General features: G+C 38.7%; 2 protein-coding genes across 2 annotated transcripts; both read right to left on the reverse strand.

Annotated features, from left to right (window-relative positions):
• Positions 1–272: 272 nt before the first annotated feature.
• LOC126622568 (uncharacterized) lies at positions 273–1,328 on the reverse strand. Its single transcript, XM_050291351.1, has 2 exons — positions 803–1,328; positions 273–358 (listed from the first exon to the last, which is right to left on the reverse strand). The coding sequence occupies exons 1-2, from the start codon at positions 1,326–1,328 to the stop codon at positions 273–275; spliced, it is 612 nt and encodes a 203-aa protein (XP_050147308.1).
• An 11,265-nt stretch (positions 1,329–12,593) lies between these two features.
• On the reverse strand, positions 12,594–12,908 carry LOC126622569 (putative lipid-transfer protein DIR1). Its single transcript, XM_050291352.1, has one exon. It carries the CDS (start codon positions 12,906–12,908, stop codon positions 12,594–12,596), a length of 315 nt encoding a protein of 104 aa, XP_050147309.1.
• Positions 12,909–15,144: the final 2,236 nt, after the last annotated feature.

Here is a 15,144-nt window from a genome sequence, read left to right on the forward strand (position 1 = left end):
AATTTTGCCTCGAGTGACCATGGAATGGGACAAGTCACTTACCTCGGGAGTAGATGAAACCGGTGGGGTAGTTGTGACTGGTGGCAGGTTTGAGGTAAGGACCGGCTTAGGAGAAAAACTAGAGGGTACGGTAGAGATTGATGTAAGTAGGACAGATGCCTGGGAAGGTTTGGGGCGTGGGGACCAGTGAGTGTATACTTGAAGTGGGCGTTGGATAGGAGGCTGAGGATGGCCTAGCTTAGAATGCCACAAAGCATTAGTTACACGTTCACCTAATAAAGCAAAAACACCATTGGTTTGATGAGAGGGGCGACTAGAACATGGGTAAACTCCAATGTTACTCCGGCATCCGCAAATCCTGCACATGATAAAAAAAAGGGATGTAAAGTACAGAAGCAGTTATTATCATCTAAAAACTAGTTCAAAGAAATCACATTAGTTGAGGCTTGGGGACAATAGAAGGTGTTAGCAAACAAAAAGAAGCATATTTAGTTCTAAGATACGAGTCACCAATTTTTGAGATGTTCAAACCTGGACCACCATGCACACCACAAATTTGATCGGTTCCATGATACTCACGAGGATTTTGGAGTTGGCCTACATCATTCGTTATGTGAGAATTTACGCTAGATGTAGAGGCAGAAGCACGAGAAGATGGTGCAGCTGCATAGGCTTGAAGATGAGGGAACTCGACCTTCGTATGACATATTGAGATGATTGAAGCAATCAATAGTCGAGTGCCCAAAGCGTTGACAAAGTTGACATTGAATGCGCCCAGAGGAGGAAAAAGCAGGCAAGGAACCATGAGATGTGCTGGAGCTAGGTGCCGGACCAAGAAGTCCATTGTAGGAAGAGGATGACCCGCGAGAAGGGGTTGCAGAGGTGTAGGTTGTAGGGGCAGCAGAACCGGAGCCATGGACAGCCAAATTTTGGCGTGAGAAGTTACCACCACCGCCACTAGAGAAGCCTCCACCACGGCCACCATAAAAAGAATTACCATGGCCACGGAAGCCACCACGACCACCATGGACAGCAGTAAAAGCAGAGGTGTCGCTATCAGAGGGAAGAGAGAAGGCGTTGTAATGTTGCTCAGCACTTAGTAATAAAGCTTCCAATGAATTGTAGGTGATGGGAGTGTCACAAGCTTGTGCGGAAGCAACAATGGTCTTATAATGTGGGCCTACTCTATTCATAATAATGGCGACTAAATCGGATTCAGAGACGGGGGCGCTAGAAAGAGCAAGGTTGTCGGCGATGGCGTTGATTTTGTTGAGATAATCAGTGATAGACAGATCACCACGAGAAGTATTCATCAATTTTGTACGCATTTGGATAATACAATTTTGAGACGTAGAAGCACCGTTCTTGAAGAGACAACCAGGCAGAAGCCGAATCAATTTTGTTGACAATCGTGGCAAGAACCTTAGGAGTAAGTGAACTCGTAATCCAAGAAAGGATCATCTGATCAATCTATATCCATTTTGCAGATAATGGATTGACCTTGTTGGTGAGTTTACCATTGTCATCAGGAAGAAAAGCTAATGGGCAGTGAGTTTCACCAATAACATAAGACAGTAAATTGCGGCTGCACAACAAGGGAGAAACTGAGCATGCCAGAAAGGGTAGTTGTTGTGGTCGAACTTGATGGTGAAAAATTCGTGACAGGGGAAGCAGCAGCAGCAGAGGAAGAATACACCATAACTGTAGAAGACTGAAAAAAAAATTATAATATGAACCTTTGTCGTGAGATGCTGGCTCTTGATACCATGGAAGATAGTAATTAAGAATCTCAACTCAATAATCGAGTGAGCGATGTTCATTGATATTTATAGGATTACAAGTCATATATATGCAAAACTAGGATTACAATTTAGTATATTTATAGGATTACAAGTCTACGTGGATTAAATAGTAGTTGAATCAGGACAAAACATGATCTGCAGCAAGCGGTGCAGCAGGGGCATCTTCTGAGGATTCCTTGTTGGACTGGAATTCTATTTGTGCAACAGATAGAGACTGAATTGGAGTCGGTTTATCACTGACATCTTAATTAATCTGCCAAGATTATGGTTAACTAACAAGATTACTGAAACTTGGATTTCTTTGAAAAACCTTTTTGTTAACTAATTGAAATGGAAAATCCATTCCATTGTTGGTCTGACTACAAAAACAAGGCTGGCTTATGGCCAAACAAATTCATATTGTTGGGTGTCAAAAGTACACTAATGGATGAGTTGCAATAGAAAATCCCACAAAAAAACCAGATCGACCGGCATAAACAGAAACTTAAAACTGAAAAAAGAATGAAAAAAAGGGGATTGGATTGGATTAGTGTATTAGATTGATGTCCGGAAAGTTACGAGTAAACGCAGTGTAAATTCAATAACAAACAAGAAAAAATACACGAAAAATCTGCATAAAAAACGAAAACACACAGGAGCTTTCAAGCTTTCATGTTTTCAAGTTTACTTGTTGGCTGCTTCGACTTCAAGTGTGTGTTTGTATGCTCGTTACGCGAGCTAAAACCCTAAACTTTTGTTCCATTTCCTATTTCGTCCTTCAACTTTGTTGTTTTTCTTTTGATGTGAAATATATAAGCACTCAAATTAACCCTCTTTTTATCAATTGTAGCAAGTATGTAAGTAGGGATCGTTCTAAGCCGGGGATTAGGAGGGATTGCTAAATCACTTGAAAACTGACTCAAATACGTAAAAACAAGTTTAAAACACTAAACTAGACTCAAAGAATGCAAAACTAAACTTTAAAACACCAAAACAAACCAAAAGACTCAAAACAGCAAATAAACACTCAAAACTGTCTTAAAAACACAATCTGGGCAGTTTTGAACACTAGACACAAACTTGGACGAAAATTGGTTTTAACTTGACCTAAGACACTTAAAAACACAAACTAAAGTGAATTCTAACTACTATGCCTCAACAAAGTGAAGGGGGATTGATTTTGGACGAATTTAAAAACAAAACAAACTTTGTAAACTAGACAGATTTTAAAAACGAATTTGATTTAAATGAATGGATGGAAGGCTAGCTAAGGGGTTCATCTCCACACATGTTATACTTGCATTCAAAACGATTTCCAATTGCTTTTCAATAAACCATGAATTCTCAACGCCCCAAGTTAATTAGGTCCGCTTAAATTAACCTTCAGATTTTCCTAACGTTATTGAATTGGATGATTGCATACGACAACCCAAAACGTTCCCCACAAGTCCCCTACATGATTGCATAATAGAGATACAAGCAAGAATCATTAAGTTCTATGAAAACAATAAGCATTGACGAAGCACTTGTTACTATGATTGCATGAAACTTATGCCAAGAATTTACTTAACGCGATTGAGATCATCAACCTTTACTACTTGTGAATATAAGTCCATAACGATTAGGTGAAATTTCCTTATATCCTAGCATTCAATTTATGCATGATAATTAAGCGTGCACTCTCAACCAACACACACAAATCAATGTAATTCACATAGATAAATAAATTGAATTCATAACTTATGAAACGCAATTAGAAGTAATCAAATCATATCGCAAGCATAAACATGTATTTCGAATCCCCCCCTAGCCAAGGGGGGTTTAGTTCCTCATACTCGCAAAGCAAAGATACATAAATTTAGACATTAAAATCAAAGGAAAGAAAACACCTAGAATGCTCCAACGTGGCAGCACGTGCATCCAAGAATCCTCCTTCCTCCTTGCTGCGGCAGAGAACTTTAGACAGGTTTTTGGGGTTATTTGTGGTATAGAATGGATGGGGAATGGTATGGAAGGCTTTAGGGTTGATGGGTGGTGCGGCTAGGGTTGTTTTTAGGCAGAAATTTGGGAGAATGGTGGTGGAAGGCTGTGGCAAAGGCTAGGGCAGATTTCTGGCGTGATTTATGAATGTGAGAAGTGGTGATCTGATCTAGGGGTTAATATGAGTATATATAGGCACTTAAAACCCTAGGGTAATCAGATATGGACTTGGATAACCCAAATCCATAAGGAAACAGGTTTAAACAATCAGATTTTGCAAAGGAAATAGCCTCCTAGGTGCAGCTGGATAGGGATAAGGTGGATAAGGCTTCTAGAAAGCCTTGCAAGGCAAGGAAATCAGATTTCTAGAAGCTAGGGTACGGCACCAATGTAGGGATTGGGGATAGGGCTTCTAGAAAGCCCCAAAACTGATAGGAAATGTAGGAAACTCACGGCAAGGAGGGGAACACTCTAGAAACTTCTCATTTGTGTTCTACAACACTTAGGAGTCCTTCTAGCATTAGGAAAACATGTCTCAATCCTCCCTTGACTTGGAATTCTTCTCCTTCTTCATCTTGGATTCCTTTTCCTTCTTGGACTTGGAAAACTTCTTTGTTGCTGAAACTTGATGCCATTTGGATTTAACTTTCCTACTTCAAGTAGGAAACCTTGTTTGAGTAGGAATCTTCATCTTCTAGGAATCCCAATTTCACTAGGAAACCTATTTCAACTAGGAATCCTAATTCAACTAGGATTCCATCTTCAATTAGGGACTTTCCTACTTCAACTAGGAAACCTTGTTCAAGTAGGAAACATCATCTTCAAATCTTCAATTTCATCCATCCTCATGGCTCCAAGCATATGATGTCCATTCCAAGCTCTAATTTGCTCCAAAAGGCTCCAAAATACTTCCCTTTGCATACTTTGCCCTTAAAACCTAAAAACACATAAAACTAGCTTAAAAGACTACTTTACTAAGGAAAAACACTACAAATGCATAAGAACAAGCTAAACTAAGGCGCATAAATATGCTCCTATCAAATTCCCCCACACTTAGCTTTTGCTAGTCCTCGAGCAAAACAAAATGAAACAAAGTAAACAAAACGAAAGAAAACAAGTAAAACACAACCTAAACCTTCCAACAATCGCCTCAGGGATTTCCAATGCACATGACATATTAAAAATCATCATTCCCACAGATTTTAGCCATCTTTACGCTTAAGCACATACTTAATCATAGTCACTACTCATTAGTTCACAAATAACCAATTAAAACGATGTTTTGAATGTAGTAACATGCCTTAGAGAATTTCCTCAATTCCTTACTAGATATGCACTCAATTTTCACACAGATTTTCTGACTACACACCCTATACTAGTTATATGTGAGAAGATTGATGTAAATATGAAAACGAACGCTCACATATATGTATAACAAAGAAAACACTTTTCGGAGTTAATAAACATGTTTATCAATATGATCTCATGAATGGAATGCTACTACTTAGATGCGAGAACCAGTGACACCATATGCTCATACCAATTTTAAACTCCACAAATTGAAACACACAACACTCAAGATTAAAGTCAAGGGTTGTAACGGAGCTAGGGGAGTTGGCTAACAACGAAAGGATAGGGAAAACAAACGTTCTTAAAGCAATAGTAAGCAAAACAATGAAATCGTACTCAGAATTCCCATTAGCATGCAGAAATTAACTTTTGAACACAAAGGAAAGATTCAACAACAATTAGGGCCGAATTCAACTTTTTGGACCCTTTCTTCAACAATCAACACTTTAGAACTCTTTTTCACATCTTTTCAACTCTTTTTTCATACTTTTCACATTTTTTTTCTTTTTCTTTTTCTTTTTCCACGAATTTCATTTTTTTTTTTTTTCTTTTCATGCCTCATTCAAGACTTTGGCACACAAAAGTTCCTTCCCCCACACTTATGTTTCTGCAATACCACGATCAAAGGAATTCATCTTGAGTCATGCTTAACTACGTTCTAAGAACAAGGGTATGGAGAATCCTAATCTAGGCTAGGTAAGGATAATGTGGGTTAACAAACAACATAGGCTAAACAAGGCTCAACGGGGTTAAACCTACAAAAACACATGCATGGAATGAATGCTTTTTGGCTATGGTGGTAACTACTAACTTCATCTTGAATATGTGTTATGCAATTCAATAACATGTTTTGAATGAAATTGGCATGAGTTCTAGCATTTGGAACTAAATGATGAAACGCCTTCTAAGTAGTAACCAAGCAAAGAATAATGAGATCATGCAACGACTTTAGAAGACAAGAATGCACATATTTTAACTCTCCAAATAAACATTTAGGCTCAAGTCTCACAAGGTTGTAGCGTTTGTTTGAGTTCCTTCCTTCAAGCATGTTACAAAAACTGATTTTCCTTTATGATTACATGTGAATTCATAAGTGATAACCACAACCAAGCATAAACCAAAGAGTAAATCAAACTTCCATCCATGTTTATAACTCTCTTTAACAATCATGCAATTACAAACCGAATCCTCATCATTGTGTTGGAAGGTACCCTAAGACACAAACAAACACACAAAAACAACTCTTTTTGGGTTTTTTGAAACAATTTTTTCAAATTTTTATGGGATTTTCGGATTTTTGAATCAAAACACTCTAAAACAGCTTAAAAACACTTAAAACAGCAAGAAACAACATTTGAAATTATGGGTGACAAAACCCTACGAATTTGCATCAAGACACTTTGGTTACCCCCCCACACTTAAATCAAACATTGTCCTCAATGTTTCAAGCATAAACTCACACAAATAACAAATAAACAAACAAACAGCAACTAACACACTAATCATGGCAGAAACGAAATAAGCAACAAAGAGAAGAGTTTAGGAACGCAAATCTGGAATTGGAGTGCTTTCTCGGTCTTCCTTTGTTGAATGCATGGGTTGCCTCCCAAGTAGCGCTTTCTTTAACGTCGTACAGCCGGACGAAACTCCATTGAAGGTTTATGGAACCCCACGGCATGGAGGGGTTTTTCCACAACCTGTCCTACGAAATACTTCATTCTTTGGGTCCTTGAATGGGATGGGATAATGATCCTTTCTTATTGTTGTGTTTTGCTTCTCTAAATCAACACGAATTCTCCCACAACGTTGTCTTCGATTAGGTACCTGCACCATACAAGGTAACAACCTATTAGTTGAAATGGGAATCGAAATTGGAATAGGTAGCTTACCTTTGTACGGCAAAGAAGTGGTAGCATTATGGATAGATGCACAAGTGTTGCACTCGGGCAGATTTGATGATTTCCAGGTTGGGGCCGTGCACTCTTTGTTGTTCACTCCAATTCCTTCCTCGATGGTGGGTTGTGGTACATTCTTCTTGACTAGTGTTGAACATTCCTGCCCTATATTTTCAATTACATTAATAGCACAACAAGAACGAACATCATTAGTATTCTCAACCGATTCAGAAATCTTAAAGTTAATCATATCACCACCAAAGGCCATAGTTACTGCTCCCTTGGCCACGTCAATCTTGGTTTGAGCCGTTTTCATGAATGGTCGTCCAAGTAAGAGTGGTGATGGTGGAGAGTGGGTTGAGTCCTCCATATCAAGCACATAGAAATCTGCAGGGAAAATCAAGTGGTCTACCTGCACCAACACATCTTCCAACACTCCTTTGGGATATGCATTAGATCGATCGGCTAATTGAATAATAACTCCATCATTTTTAAGCTTTCCTAGATTCATAGATGCATAAACAGAATATGGCATGACATTTATAGATGCACCTAAATCTAACATAGCATGATCAAACCTCGTATTGCCAATAACACAAGGGATAGTGAAACTACCTGGATCTTTGCATTTAGGTGGTAACTTTCTTTGCAACAATGCAGATACATTCTCACTTACGTGTACCACCTCTTTCTCCCGAATCCGTTTCCTTGTTGTACAAAGCTTCTTAAAAAACTTGGCATACTTCGGGATTTGCTTTATAGCATCGAGGAGAGGGATATTGACATGCACCTTTCTAAACGTCTCAAGAACCTCTTTTTCCTCTTCTTCGTTCTTGACTTGCAAAAATCTGCTAGGAAAGGGTACATCCGGAGGAATAACATTAGAATTAACTTGAATTGTACCTGCCTTACCTTTATTGGCCGAATTGGATGGCCTGGGTGGTTGCGGCAATGTTGGTTCCACCTTGGCCGTGAGTGGCCTTTCCTCCTCCTCTTCAATTCTCAACTCTTCCTCCTCGTTGGAATGTGACTTGGATGGTTTGAGGTCAGATCCGACTTGCTTTCCACTTCGCAAATGCATAGCTTTTGCAGATTCGAATCCACCTTTCGGATTCACCACCGTTGAGCTAGGCAACCTTCCTTGCTCACGAAATTGCCCCATGAACTCGGCAATTTGTCCTACTTGCTTCTCCAACTCATCCATCCTCTTGTCTTGGATTTGCCTCTCTTTGTTTTGAGTTTGGACTTCCTGCGTCAAAGTAGTAAGTAATTGAAAAATCGTATCATTATCACTTGAATTACCTGCATTGCTTTGGCCAGGTTGTGCTTGGGCTTGTGGTGGTGCCAACGGCTTTTGATAGAAACCCGGGGGTTGTTGCCTAAATCCGCTTTGTTGTTGGCCTTGTTGGGGGTCTCGCCATTTGAAATTCGGATGATCACGCCAACCGGGATTGTAAGTATTGGAAAACAGATCACCATGTGATTGGTATTGGTTGCCATATCCCACGGCATTGAGTGTCTCCCACCCTCCATTCTCGATCAATTGTGGGCACTTGTCCGTATGGTGGTTTGGCATGGAGCATACGCCACAAGAAGCTACGGGTTTGACTTTTGGACCTTCCACCACCTGAGAAAGCAACGTAGTAAGGTTAGCCAATTGATTTTGAAGTTCGGTTATGGCACTTACCTCATTGACTTGATGTTGCCGTGGCATGCTCCTTTGTCCAACACCTTCGTATTGTTGAGCGTTCAACGCTCGATTAGCAATCAACATCTTTGCAGCCCTAGGGGTCTTATCCACCAACGTTCCTCCCGCTGAGGCATCTAGCATTTGACGTTCAATTGGTAGAAGTCCGTCGTAGAAGTATTGTAGAAGTAGTTCCTCCTTCATTTGATGCTGTGGACATGAGGCAACAAGAGATTTAAAACGTTCATAATAAGTAGGAAAGGATTCACCTTCATCTTGTTGAATGCCACTTATCCTTTTACGTAGGAGGATGACTCGAGAAGTTGGGAAAAACTTCTCTAAGAAAGCTCGTTTCATGCTCTCCCATGATGTGACAGTTCCGGGAGCCAATTCGTACAACCAATCTTTCGCCTTCTCTAGGAGAGAAAAGGGAAAGGCCTTCATCTTCAAGATGCTCTCATCTACGTTCACCGGAGTCATGCTTGAGCAAACGACTTCAAACTCTTTCAAGTGCTTGTTCGGATCTTCCATGGACAGCCCATGGTACTTCGGAATGTGATGTAACAAGCTTGACTTCAATTCGAACTCGGTAGTTTTGTCCGGAGCCGCCCTAGGGTATTGGATACATAGAGGTGCGGCATTATCCAATCCCGAAGCGGAAAGCTCCTTGATCGTTCGGTTGTCCGCTGCCATGTCTTCCACTTCCTCTTCAAATTCAGAAACGGACTCGGAACTTGCACTTGATTCACTAGGTTCCGGGTTCTTCCTCTTTCGTCTCAACTCACGCTCAAAATCGTCGTCAAAGTCTAAAATATGTTCGTGAACCGGATTAGAACTCCGAGTCATAAACAAGTACCTAAAACAAGAAACAAAATAACATAAGAATCTGATCTAATAGGAAAAACGAAAATAACAATCCAAGGGATTAGCAAAGTTGCTAATCCCTGGCAACGGCGCCAAAATTTGATGTGAAATATATAAGCACTCAAATTAACCCTCTTTTTATCAATTGTAGCAAGTATGTAAGTAGGGATCGTTCTAAGCCGGGGATTAGGAGGGATTGCTAAATCACTTGAAAACTGACTCAAATACGTAAAAACAAGTTTAAAACACTAAACTAGACTCAAAGAATGCAAAACTAAACTTTAAAACACCAAAACAAACCAAAAGACTCAAAACAGCAAATAAACACTCAAAACTGTCTTAAAAACACAATCTGGGCAGTTTTGAACACTAGACACAAACTTGGACGAAAATTGGTTTTAACTTGACCTAAGACACTTAAAAACACAAACTAAAGTGAATTCTAACTACTATGCCTCAACAAAGTGAAGGGGGATTGATTTTGGACGAATTTAAAAACAAAACAAACTTTGTAAACTAGACAGATTTTAAAAACGAATTTGATTTAAATGAATGGATGGAAGGCTAGCTAAGGGGTTCATCTCCACACATGTTATACTTGCATTCAAAACGATTTCCAATTGCTTTTCAATAAACCATGAATTCTCAACGCCCCAAGTTAATTAGGTCCGCTTAAATTAACCTTCAGATTTTCCTAACGTTATTGAATTGGATGATTGCATACGACAACCCAAAACATTCCCCACAAGTCCCCTACATGATTGCATAATAGAGATACAAGCAAGAATCATTAAGTTCTATAAAAACCATAAGCATTGACGAAGCACTTGTTACTATGATTGCATGAAACTTATGCCAAGAATTTACTTAACGCGATTGAGATCATCAACCTTTACTACTTGTGAATATAAGTCCATAACGATTAGGTGAAATTTCCTTATATCCTAGCATTCAATTTATGCATGATAATTAAGCGTGCACTCTCAACCAACACACACAAATCAATGTAATTCACATAGATAAATAAATTGAATTCATAACTTATGAAACGCAATTAGAAGTAATCAAATCATATCGCAAGCATAAACATGTATTTCGAATCCCCCCCTAGCCAAGGGGGGTTTAGTTCCTCATACTCGCAAAGCAAAGATACATAAATTTAGACATTAAAATCAAAGGAAAGAAAACACCTAGAATGCTCCAACGTGGCAGCAAGTGCATCCAAGAATCCTCCTTCCTCCTTGCTGCGGCAGAGAACTTTAGACAGGTTTTTGGGGTTATTTGTGGTGTAGAATGGATGGGGAATGGTATGGAAGGCTTTAGGGTTGATGGGTGGTGCGGCTAGGGTTGTTTTTAGGCAGAAATTTGGGAGAATGGTGGTGGAAGGCTGTGGCAAAGGCTAGGGCAGATTTCTGGCGTGATTTATGAATGTGAGAAGTGGTGATCTGATCTAGGGGTTAATATGAGTATATATAGGCACTTAAAACCCTAGGGTAATCAGATATGGACTTGGATAACCCAAATCCACAAGGAAACAGGTTTAAACAATCAGATTTTGCAAAGGAAATAGCCTCCTAGGTGCAGCTGGATAGGGATAAGGTGGATAAGGCTTCTAGAAAGCCTTGCAAGGCAAGGAAATCAGATTTCTAGAAGCTAGGGTGCGGCACCAATGTAGGGATTAGGGATAGGGCTTCTAGAAAGCCCCAAAACTGATAGGAAATGTAGGAAACTCACGGCAAGGAGGGGAACACTCTAGAAACTTCTCATTTGTGTTCTACAACACTTAGGAGTCCTTCTAGCATTAGGAAAACATGTCTCAATCCTCCCTTGACTTGGAATTCTTCTCCTTCTTCATCTTGGATTCCTTTTCCTTCTTGGACTTGGAAAACTTCTTTGTTGCTGAAACTTGATGCCATTTGGATTTAACTTTCCTACTTCAAGTAGGAAACCTTGTTTGAGTAGGAATCTTCATCTTCTAGGAATCCCAATTTCACTAGGAAACCTATTTCAACTAGGAATCCTAATTCAACTAGGATTCCATCTTCAATTAGGGACTTTCCTACTTCAACTAGGAAACCTTGTTCAAGTAGGAAACATCATCTTCAAATCTTCAATTTCATCCATGCTCATGGCTCCAATCATATGATGTCCATTCCAAGCTCTAATTTGCTCCAAAAGGCTCCAAAATACTTCCCTTTGCATACTTTGCCCTTAAAACCTAAAAACACATAAAACTAGCTTAAAAGACTACTTTACTAAGGAAAAACACTACAAATGCATAAGAACAAGCTAAACTAAGGCGTATAAATATGCTCCTATCATCTTTATATGCGCCCCATAGTCATGGTTATGAAGAATTACAAGGGTCATATGGTCTATTGTGCTTACATAGTAGGACTCCTTTTGTTTTTTCGCTTTTCATTCTTTAGTACATCACTATTGTATGTCCCATGCCAATTGGCATGGAACGCCTTGATGATGGCTTACTCGTGTCGTAAAAGTCTTTCCTCTCTTTGGCATGGTAGGGAAGTTTTGACTGTGACACGAATGCAATAGCGGATCAAGGCCAAACCCTAAAGGGTGTCAATTGACCCCCCAAAATTTTATTTTTCTTTGAATAGATTTCAGTTGTTTTGGTCCTTTAATTCTTGGTATAATGTCTGAAAAAAGCAACTAAGTGAAGTCAATGATGAATTTGTTTATAAAGTCTATTGGTGAGTTTTGATGCTTACATATATGATGATTAAGTTGCGAGCTAAGAAGCAAGAATTACCGGTTGTGTAACTTAAAAGTAATTTTTTGAATTAAAAAGCAAACGAAAAACACCTGCAGGGTCGGTATTTAAGTAATAAAGATAGTGTCACAATGATCCGAATAACAAAACACAATTAGATTAAGCTTGAGAAAACAAACACAATAACACAAACAATTAACTAAACAGAAGCGTACTAGATAGCCACAAAACCAACGAAAACAAATCAAAGAGGCTGCAGAAGACAAATAAAGCAGATGGATATATCATCATGCATGCATGTTTCAGCAACGGATGGGCTGGCCAAGGTTGCATTTAGCAGGAAGCTGCATGGCAAGGTTTGGGTCGATTCCATAGGCACTGAGAAAGTTTGAGTACTTCTTGAAAAGGCATCCGAAGTCGGCATACGAAAGAGCCGTGCAACACAGAGCTGACGGAGGCTGGGGGTTTGCTCCGTTCACTGAAAGGGCGCATGCATTCAAACCCTCTTTCGTCATGCGGCAAAACCTCTGGTCGCTGTTGGCCGTCAAGGCGTTGGAGCCAATGGCTACTGCCAAGAACAATGCCACAATAACAAGCAGCTTTCTGTATGCTTCCATGTTTCTCTCTCTCTCCTTCTCTCTCACTAATATTAAATGTCTTTGATTTCTTGGTGTAGTGATGAACTGTGTGAAAGATGGTCTTTGGGGTTTGGCTTTTATATAGCTAGCAAGCAAAGGTACGGGAATGGTGGGTTGTCTAACTCTTGCCCACTTGTAATATATATATATATATATATATATATATATATATATATATATATATATATATATATATATATATTGTGGTGCTAGTTGTGATTCATTGCTCATTTTTGGTTGGCACTCTCTGAGGGTTATTTTGAGAAACGTTGACATTCTAAAAAAGTTATTCGACACTCTAAATATATAGAAATTTAAGAAGAAAAATACATTTGAGAAGAGTGCAAAATGATTTTTTTGTAATATCCATAACAGCACCCTCTATTTTCTATGTTGATATTATACTTTTTGCAAGGGTGTTTAAAGTAAAAAAATTTAAATCAAGTGGTTAAAAACATTTACTTCCTACACTCGATGTTTTGTATTCGTGACTCTTCCCATTATAATTCATTAGCAGCATTACAATGTTAGAACTCGTGACAAAGAATTGGCGTATTGAGAGTACTGCATGTGTGTGGGCTGTACAGATCACGGAGGTGCATTGGTGGTTGGTCTTTTCTGGGAAATATTATCCAAATTAACGAATTGTTTACAACTAATTAAGGAATGTGGTTGTGTTTGCACCTAAAATGTACCCAATTTTACTCATTTGGGTCATTCAGGCTAAATATGGTATTTGGAGGATTATTGTGCAAGAAGACTAACTTGAAAAGATATTTGGCTGCAAATAAGATAGTTTGACATTATAATATTGCTTTTCCCTTTTGTTTGGGTAGTAGAGGTTTGCCAAGAGCTTTGTTTAATCAACAATTGCATGCTTTCCCATTACAAGTGGATTGGAAAGTACACAGACATTCTGTTAGAGGATACATGGTGAAAGATGCCAAATTGCTTATTTTAATTATTAGTTTATTGCAAGTGATGGAGACATGTGGAGGAAATGTAAGGTCCCCTTTTTGATATTATTTCACATGCAAGCTGGCAGTGAAGTATCTTTCAGGCAAGCTCAATGTTAAAGAAGCAGAGGGCTCTCTCAGATATCTATATAAAGAAGCAGAGGCACAAGGATTATGGACACTCAAACAATCAAACAAATAAACATACAACTTGCCTCTCAGTCAAGCAAATACCTAGAAAGTTGCGCTTTGTCCAGACTCTGCACCCTTTTAGCCATAGATTCCCCTTAGAAAGACAACCTTTGTCAAGTTTCGAAGCTCTGCTACTTTCCCCTAGTTTGGTAGTATCGATTTCCTTTAGGAAACCAACCTTGCTTATATTTCCATTTCCTAGTACACATAAATGTTGCAAACATACAAAGAAGTGGTTGCAAGAGGTTTAACCTTGCCCGACAATGTTAAATCTTGCCCGACTTCATTGTGTTTGTACTTACATTTTGTAGATCTATTGTTTAATGCATGTTCTATCATGTTTTAACTCACTTTCAACTGCTTTTCACTCTAAGACCCATTTATGATCGAATCTAACTAAGTTAATCAACTTCACCTTTGCAAGTGTTTAACTGTAATCAATTTTATGATCAAAAGGGCTTTGGACTCCCTTCATCTAAACATATAAAATCACAAGTAAAAGTCCTTGGTCACAAGGCAAGAAAACGAACTTAAGGCAGAATTAACCCACCTGTGTCAATCCTTTGATAACAAGAAGTTTAAGTAACTTGGGGCGCAAGTAATCGACTTAAAACACACTTGTTCTACATTTGTTATACTAGACCTGGCATTCGTGTCGTGTTTTCTGTGTTCGTGTCGTTTTCGTGTCATACCCGATATCTTAACGGGTCGTGTCGTGTAACGCCCGTTAAAATAAACGGGTAAAATAAACGGGTCGTGCCGTGTTCGTGTCGCATTTTTCTTTTAAGTATATTTTCGCTTACCTAAATTGATCAAATGGTAAAATTGGAAAATACTGGAAAGTGAAGGGGTTTTTTCGTCCAAAAAAGTTCTAATAATATAAGTGAAATAGAATCCAATGGTACATATTTACTCTCATTTATCTTATGACTATTATTTAAGTAAAGTCTTTAATAGTTTTTTAATTAATGTAGAAGTGTAAAAAATATATAAAAATATATATAAATGCTCGTAATAATAAGTTTTACAACTTTTATGAAGAGCTTAACTTCGAAATTCGCCACTAT

This window comes from Malus sylvestris, chromosome 5 (genome assembly GCF_916048215.2).
Source record: "Malus sylvestris chromosome 5, drMalSylv7.2, whole genome shotgun sequence".
NCBI lineage: Eukaryota > Viridiplantae > Streptophyta > Magnoliopsida > Rosales > Rosaceae > Malus > Malus sylvestris.